Source organism: Pogona vitticeps, chromosome 1 (assembly GCF_051106095.1).
Source record: "Pogona vitticeps strain Pit_001003342236 chromosome 1, PviZW2.1, whole genome shotgun sequence".
Taxonomy (NCBI): Eukaryota; Metazoa; Chordata; class Lepidosauria; order Squamata; family Agamidae; genus Pogona; species Pogona vitticeps.
In genome coordinates this window covers 76,014,873-76,028,946 of record NC_135783.1, presented here as the reverse complement: position 1 = coordinate 76,028,946, position 14,074 = coordinate 76,014,873, and the positions used below count along the sequence as shown (strand labels likewise).

Here is a 14,074-nt window from a genome sequence, read left to right as displayed (position 1 = left end):
TGTAATTCAACAGTAAAGAAAAAGTTAAAATCATTGTTTTGTTTTACCAGATTGAACTTCAAGAACAGTGAAGTTCTTCCTTGCACTGCTGCAGCAAATGCTTCTTTTGTTATCCACATAAAGGTAGTTACCAGAAAAAGAAGCCCAGTTTTAGGCACACCTCCAGCCCTTCAAATATTTGTACCCATGGCAGCAACCCAGGTGCCTAGTGATGTCAAACAGCAGCACAGCTTGATCAATGGGATGGTGGTCCAGTTCTGCTACTAGTTGTAATCCAACGATAAAAGATTATTACTAATCAGTAGATATGTAAAATTATGGATTGCATGGTTCCCCCACTGGCTACAAAGTCTTTTTTACAAGACCACAAAGGATCACTGTACGGTACCTAGTTCTTCCTCTGCATTCAGTAATGATTGTGTCAGGAAACACCATTCAACAAATGACACCCTGAAAGTGAGGATCCTGGAGTAGCAATATCAACTTAGATTGCTACACTCAAAGGGGTGCAACACTCATGACACCTGTGCAACCTCACCAGTTGTGTGACATTTTGTGTAGCCAATGCTTTACTCTAGCTTCAGCATTTTTTTCAGAACAGTGGTTCATTAAACCAGACCAGTTTTCATTTTCAAGGCGCGTAAAATACACAGTGGGATTATAAATACTGCGCCTTTGGCATTTTAATATCATATTGCTGTACATATTATATAGGTTTAAGAGTAACAACTTCCAGTAAATCATATGGCATGGGTCTATGTTCAGTATAGCATACTAAATGCAGTTTCATTTTTTAAAAATTACAGATATTATCAGACTTCTTACAGAACACTTACATTCATACATTTCTCTAGTGGGCAATAAGCATTGTGTTATTTTATTTAAAAACTTTGGTAGCAGTGAGAATGCAAAGGGGAAAAATCATTCCAAACTGTAATGGTGGAGAATATAGGAAAATGTATGAGTAAAATAATTGCTCTTTTGATCAATTCTCATGGTATAAAATTATGTAGGTTCACATATTATATAAGGGGAGATAATAAAATGTAGCTAATGCTGTATCATATGGGCCTTGACACATTCATCTGGTTGATGAGATTCAGTTTGTTTAGTGACTGTCAGCATTACAGAGACACAGCTGAGTATTTTTTTAAAATTTGCAATCCTATACTAATAAGACATATTGAACTAAATAAAACTTAACTTCTGAATAGATACATACACATTTCTACTACAAGGCCAAAATCCAAAACAAAAAAGAAGAAATTCTCATTGAATATCTTGATTTACTCCTGAGCAAATTAACACCAATGCATACTGGAGACACAAAACAATTAATGTCTAATGTATTTGCTGACAAGAATGTTTTAAATAAGGGAGGTTGGAGGAGGGGAAAGAAGGAAACAATTATGATTAAGTATACAATTTCAAATAAGTCATTTGTGAGTGTTCGTTCTGTGATTCTCCTTTTATTTCGAATAAATGGTGAGACTTGTGTAACTTTAAAACAGGAGTGAGATTTATTGGGGTGTTCAACAAGTAATTGGTATCAACGAAATTGTCCCATAACTTATCTCCAGCCGACAACGGGTCTGGCAGGGGCTTCCACCCTTTAATCAGGAACGGGTTACTGTCTGTCATAGTCCAAGGACCTGGCCAATCTATTGATGCATCCGGTTTTACCACCTCTCCAATCTCTCCTTCCAATAAGGGTATGGTGTCATCATCTTGGGGTTCGGTCCACCCGACATTTCTGGCTGTTGTAAGGGTCGCCCAGGGTCCTCCCCGTAGTCTCTCATCTCGTTCACCCTCCATTCTATTCGTTATCTCCACTCTCTTTCTACTCTTTCCTTTTCTTCCCTTAGTTTCCTCTGCCACTCCCAAGCCTCTGCTTCACCTCAGTAGAAAGGTCTTGGGGGCATCTCCCTTCTCTTCCTATAATCAGCCTCCTCCTTCGGTACTCGTAATCTTTCCCAAACTCCAGTCCACGGATCCTCCATCCAGACCCATTCCCAGCCTGGAGGCAACTGACTATCCTTTCTTTTTATCTCAACTGTTCCCACCTCTATCTCCACCCTCTTTCTTCATTCTGTTCCTGCCAACCTCTCTTGAGTTTCCTCAACCATGAACCCTTGTATCTCTCTCTCCAAGTCCTGGGTATCTGTCCCCCGTTGTTCTGTTTTCCTGGGAGGTGAAGTGGGCAGAGTCTGTATTTCTCTCTCCACAGTGTGGGGAAGGGACGACACTCTGGCAAGAGGACCCCGACTCTCACCCCTGGTCTCACATCATTAAAGAAAGCCAAGCCCCCCCCCCAAAAGGCTGTGGAGTCCAATAAATCAGTTATCCATCTCCAAGTGATTCATTCTCTCATACCAGCCCTAACTGCTGCTGTAGAGCCCTGGGATAAGACAGAGGTAGTCAAACCTACTGTTGGATAAATGTTATGGTGTTTAACTCCAGTTTGCTCCTCCACTGTTTTCTTTTATGGTGCTTCTTATTTGGCCCCTTGAAGTCTCCCAGTACTTTTCCTCTCACAAATTTCTACTCTTACTAAGAACTGCTGCATAAAAAACCCTTCTCCCCCGCGACCTTCCTTGCAGCCAAAAAGGTTGTGTCCTAGGCATTCTGAAACACACCATTCATCAATTTATACAAGCATATTAAAACCAATTACACTTCTATCTATGTTCTGTATCCTGGTTTAAGAAGGACCTTAGTTCCTGGGTATTAAAACTCGCACACATAAAGCATACATTAAACAATTGCTAGAATGTGCAAGAGACAAGCATGCTGACCTTGTGCCTCATGTCCTGCGTGCCACCCCAATCTTCTCAATTTTCAAATTCAAACTCTCTGCCAACACACAGTTTTGCTTGTGTTCTAGCAGACACAAATGCAAGACTCTGCTCTATGTGGTACCATCAGGAATTGAAGAAACAAAGCTTGCACACACAGAGATGTCTAGAGCTGGGCCACTTTACACAACCATGTTCTTTTATACAATTTAAGCCCTCATGCATTTAGGCAAATGCCAACACTGACTGACATGCTCATGATTATATGAATATATAACAACCTGTATACATAACAACGGGAATGCACATTCAGTACCACATGAAACAACCCTAACCATTCTCTGAACTGGGACATTTGTGCAGCAGACCTAGAAATGTTTATTCATTCTTTCATTTAAAATATTTTATCCTGTCTTTCTCCTTAAGAAGAATCTAAGGCAGCTTATATCTTTAAAAGAGTATTCAATGACAACAATGGCGAGTATAGGAACACAAGAGGCTGAAACAAATGCCATGCTAAAAAACATTAGTAACACCAAAACACATTCAAAGCAGTAAGGTACAACAATCTATTTTAAAAAAACCCTCAGGCAGCCAGTCACTTGCCTGAAGAGAATAGTCTTTGCCTGCTTGCAGAAAGACAGCAGAGATAGGGCCAGCCTGGCCTCTTGGGGTGTGTGTGTGTGGAGTTCCAAAGTCTGGGAGAACCATCAGAGAAGGCGCTCTCTTATGAGAGGAAGGCCTTTCCTGATGATCTTAACATTCAAGCCGGCTCATAGAGATGCGGCCATTGAGACAGCTTGAGCCCAAGCTGTTCAGGGCTTTATAGGTTAGTACCAGCATTTTGAATTCAGCGTAGAAACAGACTGACAGTCAATAGTGCTGCTGTAGCAGTGGGGTTAGGCGATCTGTATGGTCAGCCCCAGTTAGCAATCTGGCTGCTGAATTTTGGACCTACCGAAATTTTCTGAAACTTTCCATAGGCAGTCCCACATTGTTACAGTAATCCAGCTGAAATGTAACTAAGGTATGTGTCACTGGGGCAAGATCAGACCTCTCCAGGAATGGGTGCAGTTAGCACACTAGTTTTAATTGCACAAATGCATTCATGGCAACCCAAAACTTAGGCATCCAGACTCAGAGATAAATCCAGCAGCACACTCACACTGTGCACCTATATTTTCAGGAGTGTAACCCCATCCAGCACAAGCTGCATTCCTGTTTCTTGATCTGCCTTGCCAATGATACTTGTTTATTACTAGCAGTTATAAAGGCGAAAATCCTAGTGCTTAGCATAGTAAGTTACATCTAGAATAAGCATATTGAAGCAATGGTATTTGACTCACCAAATCCTCACTGATTCAATGGGTCTATTCTAGTTGGGACTTACTACACTATGCAACAGGATTTCTGCAAAATAGACAGAGGCCCTTCTCACTACAGTACCCTCAGAGGCACATTGCCCAGAAATGCAGCAGAGGGCCTTCTTATTGGCTCTCACCCTTCCCACAACCTCCAAAACTCTCCACTAAGGGAGGCTAGGCTGACAACTTCTTTGTTAGCCTTCTGCTAGTGAGTGAGAAATCTAACATGCAAGTTGGTGCACAAAACAAAATGCCTACATGAAACTTTTAATGTACGGAAATTCCCTGCTGAGATTAACATTGTTTTTATTCCATCATAAAAACATAGAACAATTCTGGCTTTTTATTTAAACAGAACTTTGGCATTAAAGCTTGTATACTGCTCAAGAGATTTTAACTGACTGGTGCGTCCATTTCTCTTTCCTTATGGTTTAACTGAGTTTTCATCTGTTTAATTTGACTATTATTACTGTTAGATGCCTTATGTGCAATTGTGGGCACCTTGGGACAGTGAATAACTTTAATGAATAAAAAATGTAAAGTTTAAAAAATGCACCAGAATTTTGCTTTTTCTAATTTTGAAATGTACTGTGTTCCAAATTTCAAAATATTGGAAAAGGAAAACTATAGTGTTTCTCTTTGTTTTATGACTTAAGGATATCTTGTCTCTGCTTAAATAAACATTTATCTAACTGTGAGCATGCTTCAACTGGTTCTATACTGTACTTACATTTACATCTCTCACAGTGGCCTGGTCTTTACAAGCATCATAAGAAATGGAAACAATCCTCATCCAGAAGTGAACTGTACCATTAGATTATGGACTGGGCTGCTATTTTTAAAAACATTTTGACACGTTAAAACATTTTTAGACATGAAATATTTGCCCATTGGGGAGAAAGTTATAAACTTTGCCTGCTCCCCAATCTGCCAGTGCTTCTTGCAGTAAGTTACAAAATAAGCCGAGGAACAAATGGAAACATTTTAAAAACGTGATTCATATTTGGTTCTTGTTCTCAACTCATTTTCGTTGACTGCCATGTCTCTTCAGACTTTAAGCCTGTGAGCAGGGATTATCCTCCTATTGATCTGAGCAAACTGCCCTGGGGAACTTGGGGGTTAAAGAGCAGTTAAAAAACTTCATACAAATTAGCAATATCATTTGATTTCGTGCTTTAAAAGATAAATCATAACTAGAATTAGAAGTTAGGTATGTCAAGAAATCTGAAGCAGGAACAACTGATTAAAAAAACCTGTGGTATATTTCATACGAAGTACTGTACAGTTTACCAGGACATAGTTAAATGTGTTTAAAGTCACTGATTTCACGTGTGTTCTAGTTTGTCGTGGGTTGTGATTAAATTAGTGAAGTTCATCCAAGTAGAAAAGCAGCATTCCACTACTCACTTACTTGGGAGTATGTCCCATTAAATTCACTGGGATTTGAAGAGCAGACATGTCATGGTAAATATGCTGTCATAAAAACATATCGTAGTAATTTGCACAAATAATGCTTCAGCTAGTTTTGTTTTTTATTAGTACCTAATACGAAAGATTTGCCTTAGCTAAAACCTACTTTTCATTCCAAATTTGCAGGCCGAGGTGAAGAGGAAGTCGCAAAAGCAGGGAGCTGGACAGGGGTCAGATTGGATTTGTCTTCAGTGTGGAAGAGATTGTCACTCTCGAATTGGCCTCCTCAGCCACACTAGACGCTGTTCCAAGTCCTCCATACAGAGCACGCTACCATAGTCTCTCGAGACTGAAGGATGCCTAACACTAGCATCAGCACATAGCACAAAAAGCATAAGGTTATATGAACTCATGCAGCCTGATCCTATTCACATTCATTCAGAAGCAAATCCAAAACCATGTTTGATTAGGTTTATTCCCAAGGAGTCATACCTAAGTTCTAAGACTTTAATGTTGAGTAAGAAAATGATTTGTAAATCATAAATAAAATAAAAAATTTTTTAAAAAGAAAATGATTTGTGTTTCTTTGGATTCTTCATACCATTGCAAAAGCAGGTTAAATCTTGAATAGCCCCAAGAAGTGTCTGACAAAGTCTTATTTCCAATGAGAAAGTTCTCATTATTTAGTCTTTGTTTTTACAACTTTTTTGCACATTATCTTTTTATTTTTAATAAATACTGTACTCAGAGTGTGACTGGATGAAAAATGCTAAGAGAAAATAGTAACTTTCATATACACTCATCCCAAATTGAAGGAAACATTGTCTTCAGAGACCTGAAGACTATATAAACACCACAGTACGAAAAGCCATAAACAATATTGCCCATAACACTTTTCAATATATAAACTATTACAGACCCTAAGCTAAATTTAGGTTTAAAGAAGAGAGTGATTTGCTTAAAACCATTCAATAATCCCTATAAGCTGAAAGGGTTTTCTTAAAATTAGCCAGGGCATGACAAAGACCTCAGTCCTGCCCTGCCCTCTTTGGCTTGCTTTGATTACAATTGTTCATGAAAAACAATCTCCTGGAATCCACATCGTTCAGTTTGCTTCGCGCTGCTTCCTCCGGCTCATTTCCCTCACCCGATTCAGAGTGATCTCTTTCAGAGAGATCACGCGAGCGATGCCATCCTTTAAAAACAAGCCAAAGGAAGCACTTCTATTCTCGCTGTTTTATTACCCGGGAGGTCTCTCCACTTCATGCTCCTGTGCAGAACCAACGGGGGGGGGGGTAGAAGCGTGGCAAGGAGTGTAAGAAAAACGCCGTAGATGTGCGTATGGATTGACCCACACATCGAGCCTGCGAAATCTCTGCCACCCTACGGACTAGCGCCTTAGGGACAGAGGAAACCTCTAGGAGCGCAGTGTACGCAGAAGAGAAGGCACCGAAACAGCGCAACCGCGGCCTTGGAGGGGACGGGGAAGCCAAACAAGAGGATGCCTTAAAAGTCTCCGTGTCTGACTGGACCGTTATTCTTTTGCAGAGTAACTAAAATGGAGCTCGATCCTATGCACTTTGACTCGCAGGCTAGCCCCACACTAGTCAACTGCGCTGACTTCCAGAGGGGCACGCTTAGGATCCCAAGAGACACAAAAGGCTTGGCCCACCCGACGACAGGAAGGGCGAGCGATTGAACGGAATGGGACTCAACCCCCCCCTCCCCGAAAATAAACGCTCACTAGATTACACCACCTACCCGCCCGCCCGCCTCAGCTTTCTGCACCTAGGAAGCCCAGGCGTTAAAGAGCAACCTCCTTACCGCCCCCCCCCCACCTGAGCACAACAACAAATAAGCAGCGACATCCGGGTGCTGCTGGAAGCTTTGGACCGCGCATGCTCCGCGTCGGTGGCTCCTGCTTTGCCAGCGCCACCAGTTTAAGGAGGCAACAGCGGCAGCTGCTCCAGTAGTGGTGGTTGTGGGGAGGAAGAGGAATAAGACGGCGCCGCCGCCGCCTTCTCCTCACAGCGAGGGGCCGCGTTTCCGTGTTATCAGGCGAGGAGGGAATAGGCGGGGCGGGGAGGAGGAGGCGGCAACAGAATCCGGCGTAGCCGTGGAAGAGGATGGTGGTTGTGGGGGCGTGTGACAGTCGGCGGCGCTCGTGCCGCCGCCGCCGCCAAGCGCCGTGGGGGACGCTGCCGGGCCAAGAATCGCACTGAGGAGGGCGAAGGGAGTCCGTCATCCGGAATACTGTAGTAGCCGCCCTTATTGTATTGGCAGCTTCCCTTCGTGCGGCAGTTGCAGCGGCGCCTGAGGGGAAGGGGGAAGGAGGAGGAGTGGAGTGGGGGCCACATGGCGGGATGACAGCAGCGGCAGCAGCTCCCCCTCTGCGAGACCGGCAGGAGGGAGAAGGGGTGGAAAGCTGAGGCTGTCGTCGCCGCCGCTGTCACTTCTCGCCTTGCATGAGCGGAGGGGGGAGGGAAGGGGAAAAAAAAAAAGGAAGCCGGAGAGGGAGACGCCGGCTCTGCCCGCTTGAAAGACTCGCCGGGGGAGGGAGGTGGGTGGGAGAGAGAGAGAGAGAGAGAGAGAAAGGCCTGACTGGGTGGCGAGGAGGGCTCGCGTTGAGGGCTTGGACGAGGCGGCGCAGTGTGGCAGGGAAGGAACAGCCTGCCAGCAACGGTTGCCTCAGAGGCCTGCCAGGAGTCTCCAGGAAAGGGTAGGGGTGGGGGCGCGAAGCGGTGCGGTTGCCTCAGAGGAGCCCCGGCTTCGTTTGCTAGCTGGCCTGCGAGTGTGCGCGTCTGCAGCAGCAGCAGCAGCAGCAGGAGGAGGAGGAGGAAGCGGTGCTGCTGCGTTAATCTCGCCCTGTATTTATTTACTTCGTCCTCTCCCTTCCTGTGAGCCTCTTCCTCGACCAGGTCCACTCCCTCCCCTACCTGATAAGGGTGTCTGCTCTGCTCGCTCCGTTTGTGGCTGCTTCTGGAAGTCTTGTTTACCCCTCTCTGCGCTCCCTTCCTCACCCAAGGCAAATCATGGTGATGATCGTTGGATGAAGGGAGGGTGGGAAAAAGAGAGGCTTGTTATTTTTTTGGAACCTGCCCGCCCGCCCGCCTTTTTCCTTCCCCAGCTTTTCTCTGCCGTGGTTTGTATGAGGTGTGTGTGAAGGCGGGAGTAGGAGCCACGGCAAGAGGGGGGTGGAGAGGGGGAGGAGGGAGAGGAGGAGGAGGAGGGGGGAGAAGAACAGGGTGCGTCGCCGATAAGACCATGAGGAAATTTAACATCAGGAAGGTGTTGGACGGCCTGACAGCGGGCTCGTCTTCCTCCTCTTCGGCTACCTCCTCCTCGCAACAACAGCAGACTGCAACGCGGGAGAATGACATCCAGGAGACCCTACAGTCCGAGCACTTTCAGCTCTGCAAGGTGAATGCTGCAGCCCTTAACAACCGGTTGGGAAGAAATGGGGGGGAGGGAGGGAGGGACGGATGATGTAGCCATGATGAGTTCTGCAGGCTGTGGACTCCTGTGCTTCTAAAGCTGTCAATTTACATTAAAAAAATGGGGGAGGGGGTACAGGCGTGGGATATGCCTTGATGGCCCTTCCAATTTAAGAAGCATCTTCCTGCTTCAGTGACAATCTACCGAGTTGCAATTTAGGTTGTTCCTATATATGCATGAGTATATTTGAGGTAACTTCGGCCCAGGGAGAAAGGTCCAATCAGTGCTGCTCGGATAGAATGTCTAGTTGGCAGGATGAAAGGACAGGGTGCCAAATTCTCTGCATTATTGGCAGTACAGGTTTTGTGTAATCATTTAAATACTTTATCAGATTCTGTTCAGTGAACAGATATTGTGAATGTCCCTTTAAATTTTAGGATGGAGTGGGTGGGTGGAAGAGTTAGTGATAATATTTCTATTCAGATGAGGTGCAGATAATGTAGTTGGCATCTGAATACCAAAATGATGATGCAGCAGATTAATTCACCAGCTGTGCTAAACTGAAACACAAAATGATGAGAGTGTTAATGCTCATCCTCTCTACCTTTCCAACACCTGTGGCCTAAGCTGTTGTAGTTTGGCTTGCTTGTTGATTGAATATTTTTCTTGAACAGTGGGGCTGATCCTGACAATAAAGAAAACATTCTTCAACATCTGTTACATGAATTGTGTTTTCCCCCCTCCATACCCTCACACCCATTGGACTAACTATGTTCAGATATGAAACTTATATTTCATCAAAATGGTTTTGTATATGTGCGGATTTTCTTTGAAACATGCTTGTCATTGTCACAAAATGTTCAGCTGAGACAGGTTTATTTTTGTAAACCTGTCTCAGCTGAACATGCAGAGGAGGGCATGGTCTGCTATTGCAGTTCATAGAGGCAGAAATTTCTCTCTCTCTCTCTCTCTCTCTGTGTGTGTGTGTGTGTATAAGAGGTCTCTTGACATCTAGTTCAGAGTAGTAAGTTTGTGTCATTTAAGGCCTGCTTCTGAGAAATCACAATGGCTCTCTAAAGAGCTGTTTTAATAATTAGTGGTCATTTAATTTACAGGACTGACTACATCATCATATTTCTCTGAGACAATGTTAGATTAGTACAAATATTCTAACCACAGCTGTTTATTAGAAGGATTACAAATTAGACTAGGAATGTAATAAAGATGAGATGTGAATGGCGGATTGTATTCTGTACATGTACATAAGGATCAGAATGATGTTTCCTTTTTCTGTCTCCATTTTTATTAGAGCTGAGTATAGTGTACACATTTTCCCTTTGGTAAATATCTATTTAGATCTATATTCCTAAACATTTGTGTTTTTTAAGTGAAATAAGGTGAAGTCACTTTGCAATATGTTTACTTTTCTGTTTTTATTCTGCTGCCTGATTCACCATTGCTTCACTGCTCTGATTTCACAGACTGTACGCCATGGTTTCCCCTATCAGCCTTCAGCCTTGGCTTTTGATCCTGTTCAGAAGATCCTTGCTGTTGGGACACAAACTGGAGCTTTAAGGCTGTATCCTTTTACTGTGTTCTAAAAAAGAAAATTACCAAGAAGATTGCTCTTGTGTACTCTGTATTACTGAAGTTACTGTGACAAAATACTCTCCAAGTCAGGTATGCATTTGATTGTCCATGTGTGGGTATTCTTTTGAATTTACTTCTGTCTAACTGATGTGAGTATACACATATTGAAATCAATACGTTGTCAGTTTTTTTTCTGGGAAACCATGCTGCTTTAAAAGTTTGGTCTGTTTATAATGTATAATAAAGTTAAATCTGTATTGTAAACTTTGAGTGGGTAGACTTCAGGCTGATAGTATGTATTACTACTTTTGGTTTTTTGTTTTTTACTGAAACCAAGAGATCCAGAGTTTTGTACAAAAATATTCATATAGAAATAAGCTTTCTTGAGCACAAAATCTCAAATACCAGAAATTAAATGCCATTGTCTGCATAAAAAAACCACACTCATGGTTACCTGTTACGTTTTACATTTTGGCAGTACAGTATAAAGAGTGTATCTGTTGGGTGTATGTACCATTTTGTTGCTGCCAAAGTGAAACTGTTCAGAATCAAATTCTTACTGAAGTTTGAAAGTTATCAGTAATTCTAGACCATGTCTTGCTTGCAATCCAGAAAACTGAATACAGTTTTCATGGCCTGTTATTCATCTATAATGTTTTGGTTGGTTCTCGTTTTTTAAAAAATAAATAGCGGCCATAGTGGGAAATATATAGATTCTGTACAACAGTCGCCTTCCCCATTATAACTGGAAAAATAGTTCTGATTTATCTTGTGTTTGAAAAGAGGTAGTATTTTATTATAATTTTGAATGCACATTGTACATAAGGAATGCATCTTGTCTTGGTGCAATTTCTATTGTAAACGATTTGGTAGTTAATGTTGATTATCTAGATTTAAACAAAAAAAGGACAAATATTAAGCTCAGTTTCTTTATAGTTAAATTTTGAGAGATTATAAATGATTGTTTCCCCGAAAATGGGATCTAACCTGAAAATAAGCCCTAGTATGATTTTTCAGGATGCTTGTAATATAAGACCTACCCCAAAAATGAGCCCCAGTTAAGTGAAACCCCACCCTTCACCACTGTGCAGTATTGTGCAGCAACCAGACAATGACATGACTGTAAAATAAAACATCCCCTGAAAATAAGCCCTAATGCATTTTTCGAGCAAAAATTAATATAAGACCCTGTCTTATTTTTGGGGAAACATGCTATGTATTTTATGAGTTTATTATTAGTATTGATGAAATAGTATTTTTATTTTAAAAATTGATAGCAGTGATGTTTAGCATATTAACAGTAAGGGATTTAGAAATGTTAACTGACTGTATATCTTATGCACTAATGGAAAAAATGAGGAGCAGAAGGAGTAGCTGGCTCATGTAAATGGTTTGAGTAGACAGAATTGTTAATAAAAACAGTAGTGTTTATTCAGTACTTGTGGACACATAAACAAAAGTAATTCATTTGGAGTGAAAAACACAGCAGATCTGTTCAGCTGTGACAACACCTAAAATGTTAAAGGCCGCAATCCTGTCCACATTGAACTGAAATAAAGTTCTATTAAAATTCGTGAAACTTTGTTATTTGTTAATAAATAAATGATTTTTCTTTGAGAAACAGCTTTTTAAAACTGCAAAATAAACTTCTGAGTAAGCGTCAGTAGAATCAGACTGCACATCTAAAATAAAGAATACACTCTAAAACTTTGTGTCTTCAGTTGCAAGTTTTATGGGAGCTTTTCCCCTGTTAGAGCTACTTCTCTTTGAGCAAACCCAATAGTTTTGGCTTGTTAAATGGTTCCTTTTCACAAGGAATGTGCAGTGTTTCCTTTTTTACTTTGGAAGTAGTTGTATTTGCATAAGAAGAAAGTGCTTAAAAGGAAAGTCTTACTAAAAGCTCTTGCTTTTAAAGGTGAGTATCAGGGTCCACACAGTGACAGACCCTGATAAGAGGGTGGGTCATTGTGTGAAGGCTGGTGGTACAGGGTGGAGTAGGGCAAGTAGTAAGGAAGGGTATTGTGAAAGAATATCTTCAAGGCAATACAACTGGTGGTGGGTGTTTAACAATTGGGGGTGAGTTAGTGCAAATTAGTTCTTGGAGGGAAAATGTGGTAAGAGAATAATCAGCTTGCTAGTAGGTGGTTATTCTGTTGGGTCTTGAAATCCACATCCATGATGGAAGACTAGATTTTCAAATGCCACTCAGATTTTTAATCTGTGGCGTATTGTTGAAGCTGGTTGTTCTCAACAGTGAGTATTGGCAATTTTCAGTAGCTTCTACCAATGTTGGTGAGCATTATGTATATGGAAAAGAATAATGCAGACAGTTGTTGTCATATCTGTTTTTAAAAAATGAATTTTTGCAATAATGACAGAAGGACCTACTTGCCTGTATGGCCATCACCCTTTTCCTAATTTATTATCTATGCCCCTAAAGTGGGAGCACTTTAAACTGGATCTTTTTAAACCCTTAGAGTAGATAAATTGTGTTGAGCAACAAATTGCTTCCTTAGCATTAAAAAATACACTTTAATTAGACAACTTCCAAATGAATAGCTCAGAGCACAGAAAGAAGGGTAGTTGCATATCGCATATACAGTAGTTAACTGCTTTGTATTAGTGAAGTTTTATTCCATTCTCTACCAAGCATGGAATTTGCTGGAGATGGTCTTTGTGTAGTGAGATAAAAACCTCCTCTTCTTGCTGTGCACTGTATTTTTCTATGCTGTACATTTCAAATCTCAGGCCTATGGCCAAGAATTTTGCGCTGGGTAGCCTAAGTGTGATGAGGATGGGCAGCATAGTTGAATGAGAGATATGTAAGGTGGAGAACTTAAATGGAGCATTAAAGGACTCCCCATTCTCTGCTAGGGAATGAACAAGTGAATAGGAAAAGTAAGTGTAGGCCAGCGAGATCAATGGCCAATATGTTTTAGGATGAAGTATGGCCAGAGGAAGAAGTAACTGAGTTGCCATAGATGCCTCAGAGCTACAGGCATGCTGAGTGCTATCAGTTTTCAACTGCTTTTTCCTTTAATGATTGAGAACCTTTCCTCAGTTTGTGGAGAGATACCTCTTAACTCAGCAGGCATTTTTGCAGATACCAACATTGCACTTGTGCTGTAGCATCAGTATGGTGCAACTTTCCACCCTTTGCAATCTTCATTACCACTCTAAAACTGACTCTAGGGGTTTTTTAGATGCATTGGTACCTGAAATAGGAAGAGGAGACTGGTTCTGTTAGTGGTTGTCTCCCATTGAGCTCTGGCTGATGTATCTGAGGGTTTGTGAACTTACTTGCTGGATGTACTTCCTAGTGATGCTGTTTCAATTTCAGTGTAAACATTTCTACTGGCCATCTCACAACTGTGTTTCAGCACTGATAATTGATTCAGTAGTTACAAGAGTGCAGCAGTAATCTTGTGCTGGCAGAACAAATCAGCATTCTGTAAGACACTCTTAGCTAACTTTTTCAGA

The 14,074-nt window shown here is 41.8% G+C and overlaps 1 protein-coding gene and 1 long non-coding RNA gene across 8 annotated transcripts in view; one reads left to right on the top strand and one right to left on the bottom strand.

Annotated features, from left to right (window-relative positions):
- The window catches only part of LOC110088163 (uncharacterized), a 17,619-nt gene extending 10,155 nt beyond the window's left edge, over window positions 1–7,464 (bottom strand). Inside the window, exon 1 of the long non-coding RNA XR_012085639.2 lies at window positions 5,736–7,464. This is a non-coding gene — a long non-coding RNA (uncharacterized LOC110088163). The remainder of the gene's footprint in view (window positions 1–5,735) is intronic.
- A 658-nt stretch (window positions 7,465–8,122) lies between these two features.
- STXBP5 (syntaxin binding protein 5) overlaps window positions 8,123–14,074 on the top strand; it is a 185,813-nt gene continuing 179,861 nt past the window's right edge. For 3 of the 7 annotated variants that reach the window (XM_020810218.3, XM_072995589.2, XM_020809980.3), the window contains exons 1-2: window positions 8,124–8,989; window positions 10,486–10,583. In XM_020810218.3, coding sequence (XP_020665877.3) covers window positions 8,834–8,989; window positions 10,486–10,583 — 254 coding nt within the window. In that variant the 5' untranslated portion in view covers window positions 8,124–8,833. Of the gene's footprint in view, window positions 8,990–10,485; window positions 10,584–14,074 lie in introns of all 7 variants that reach the window. The other 4 variants (XM_020809900.3, XM_020809829.3, XM_020810128.3 and 1 more) reach the window with 2 other exon arrangements.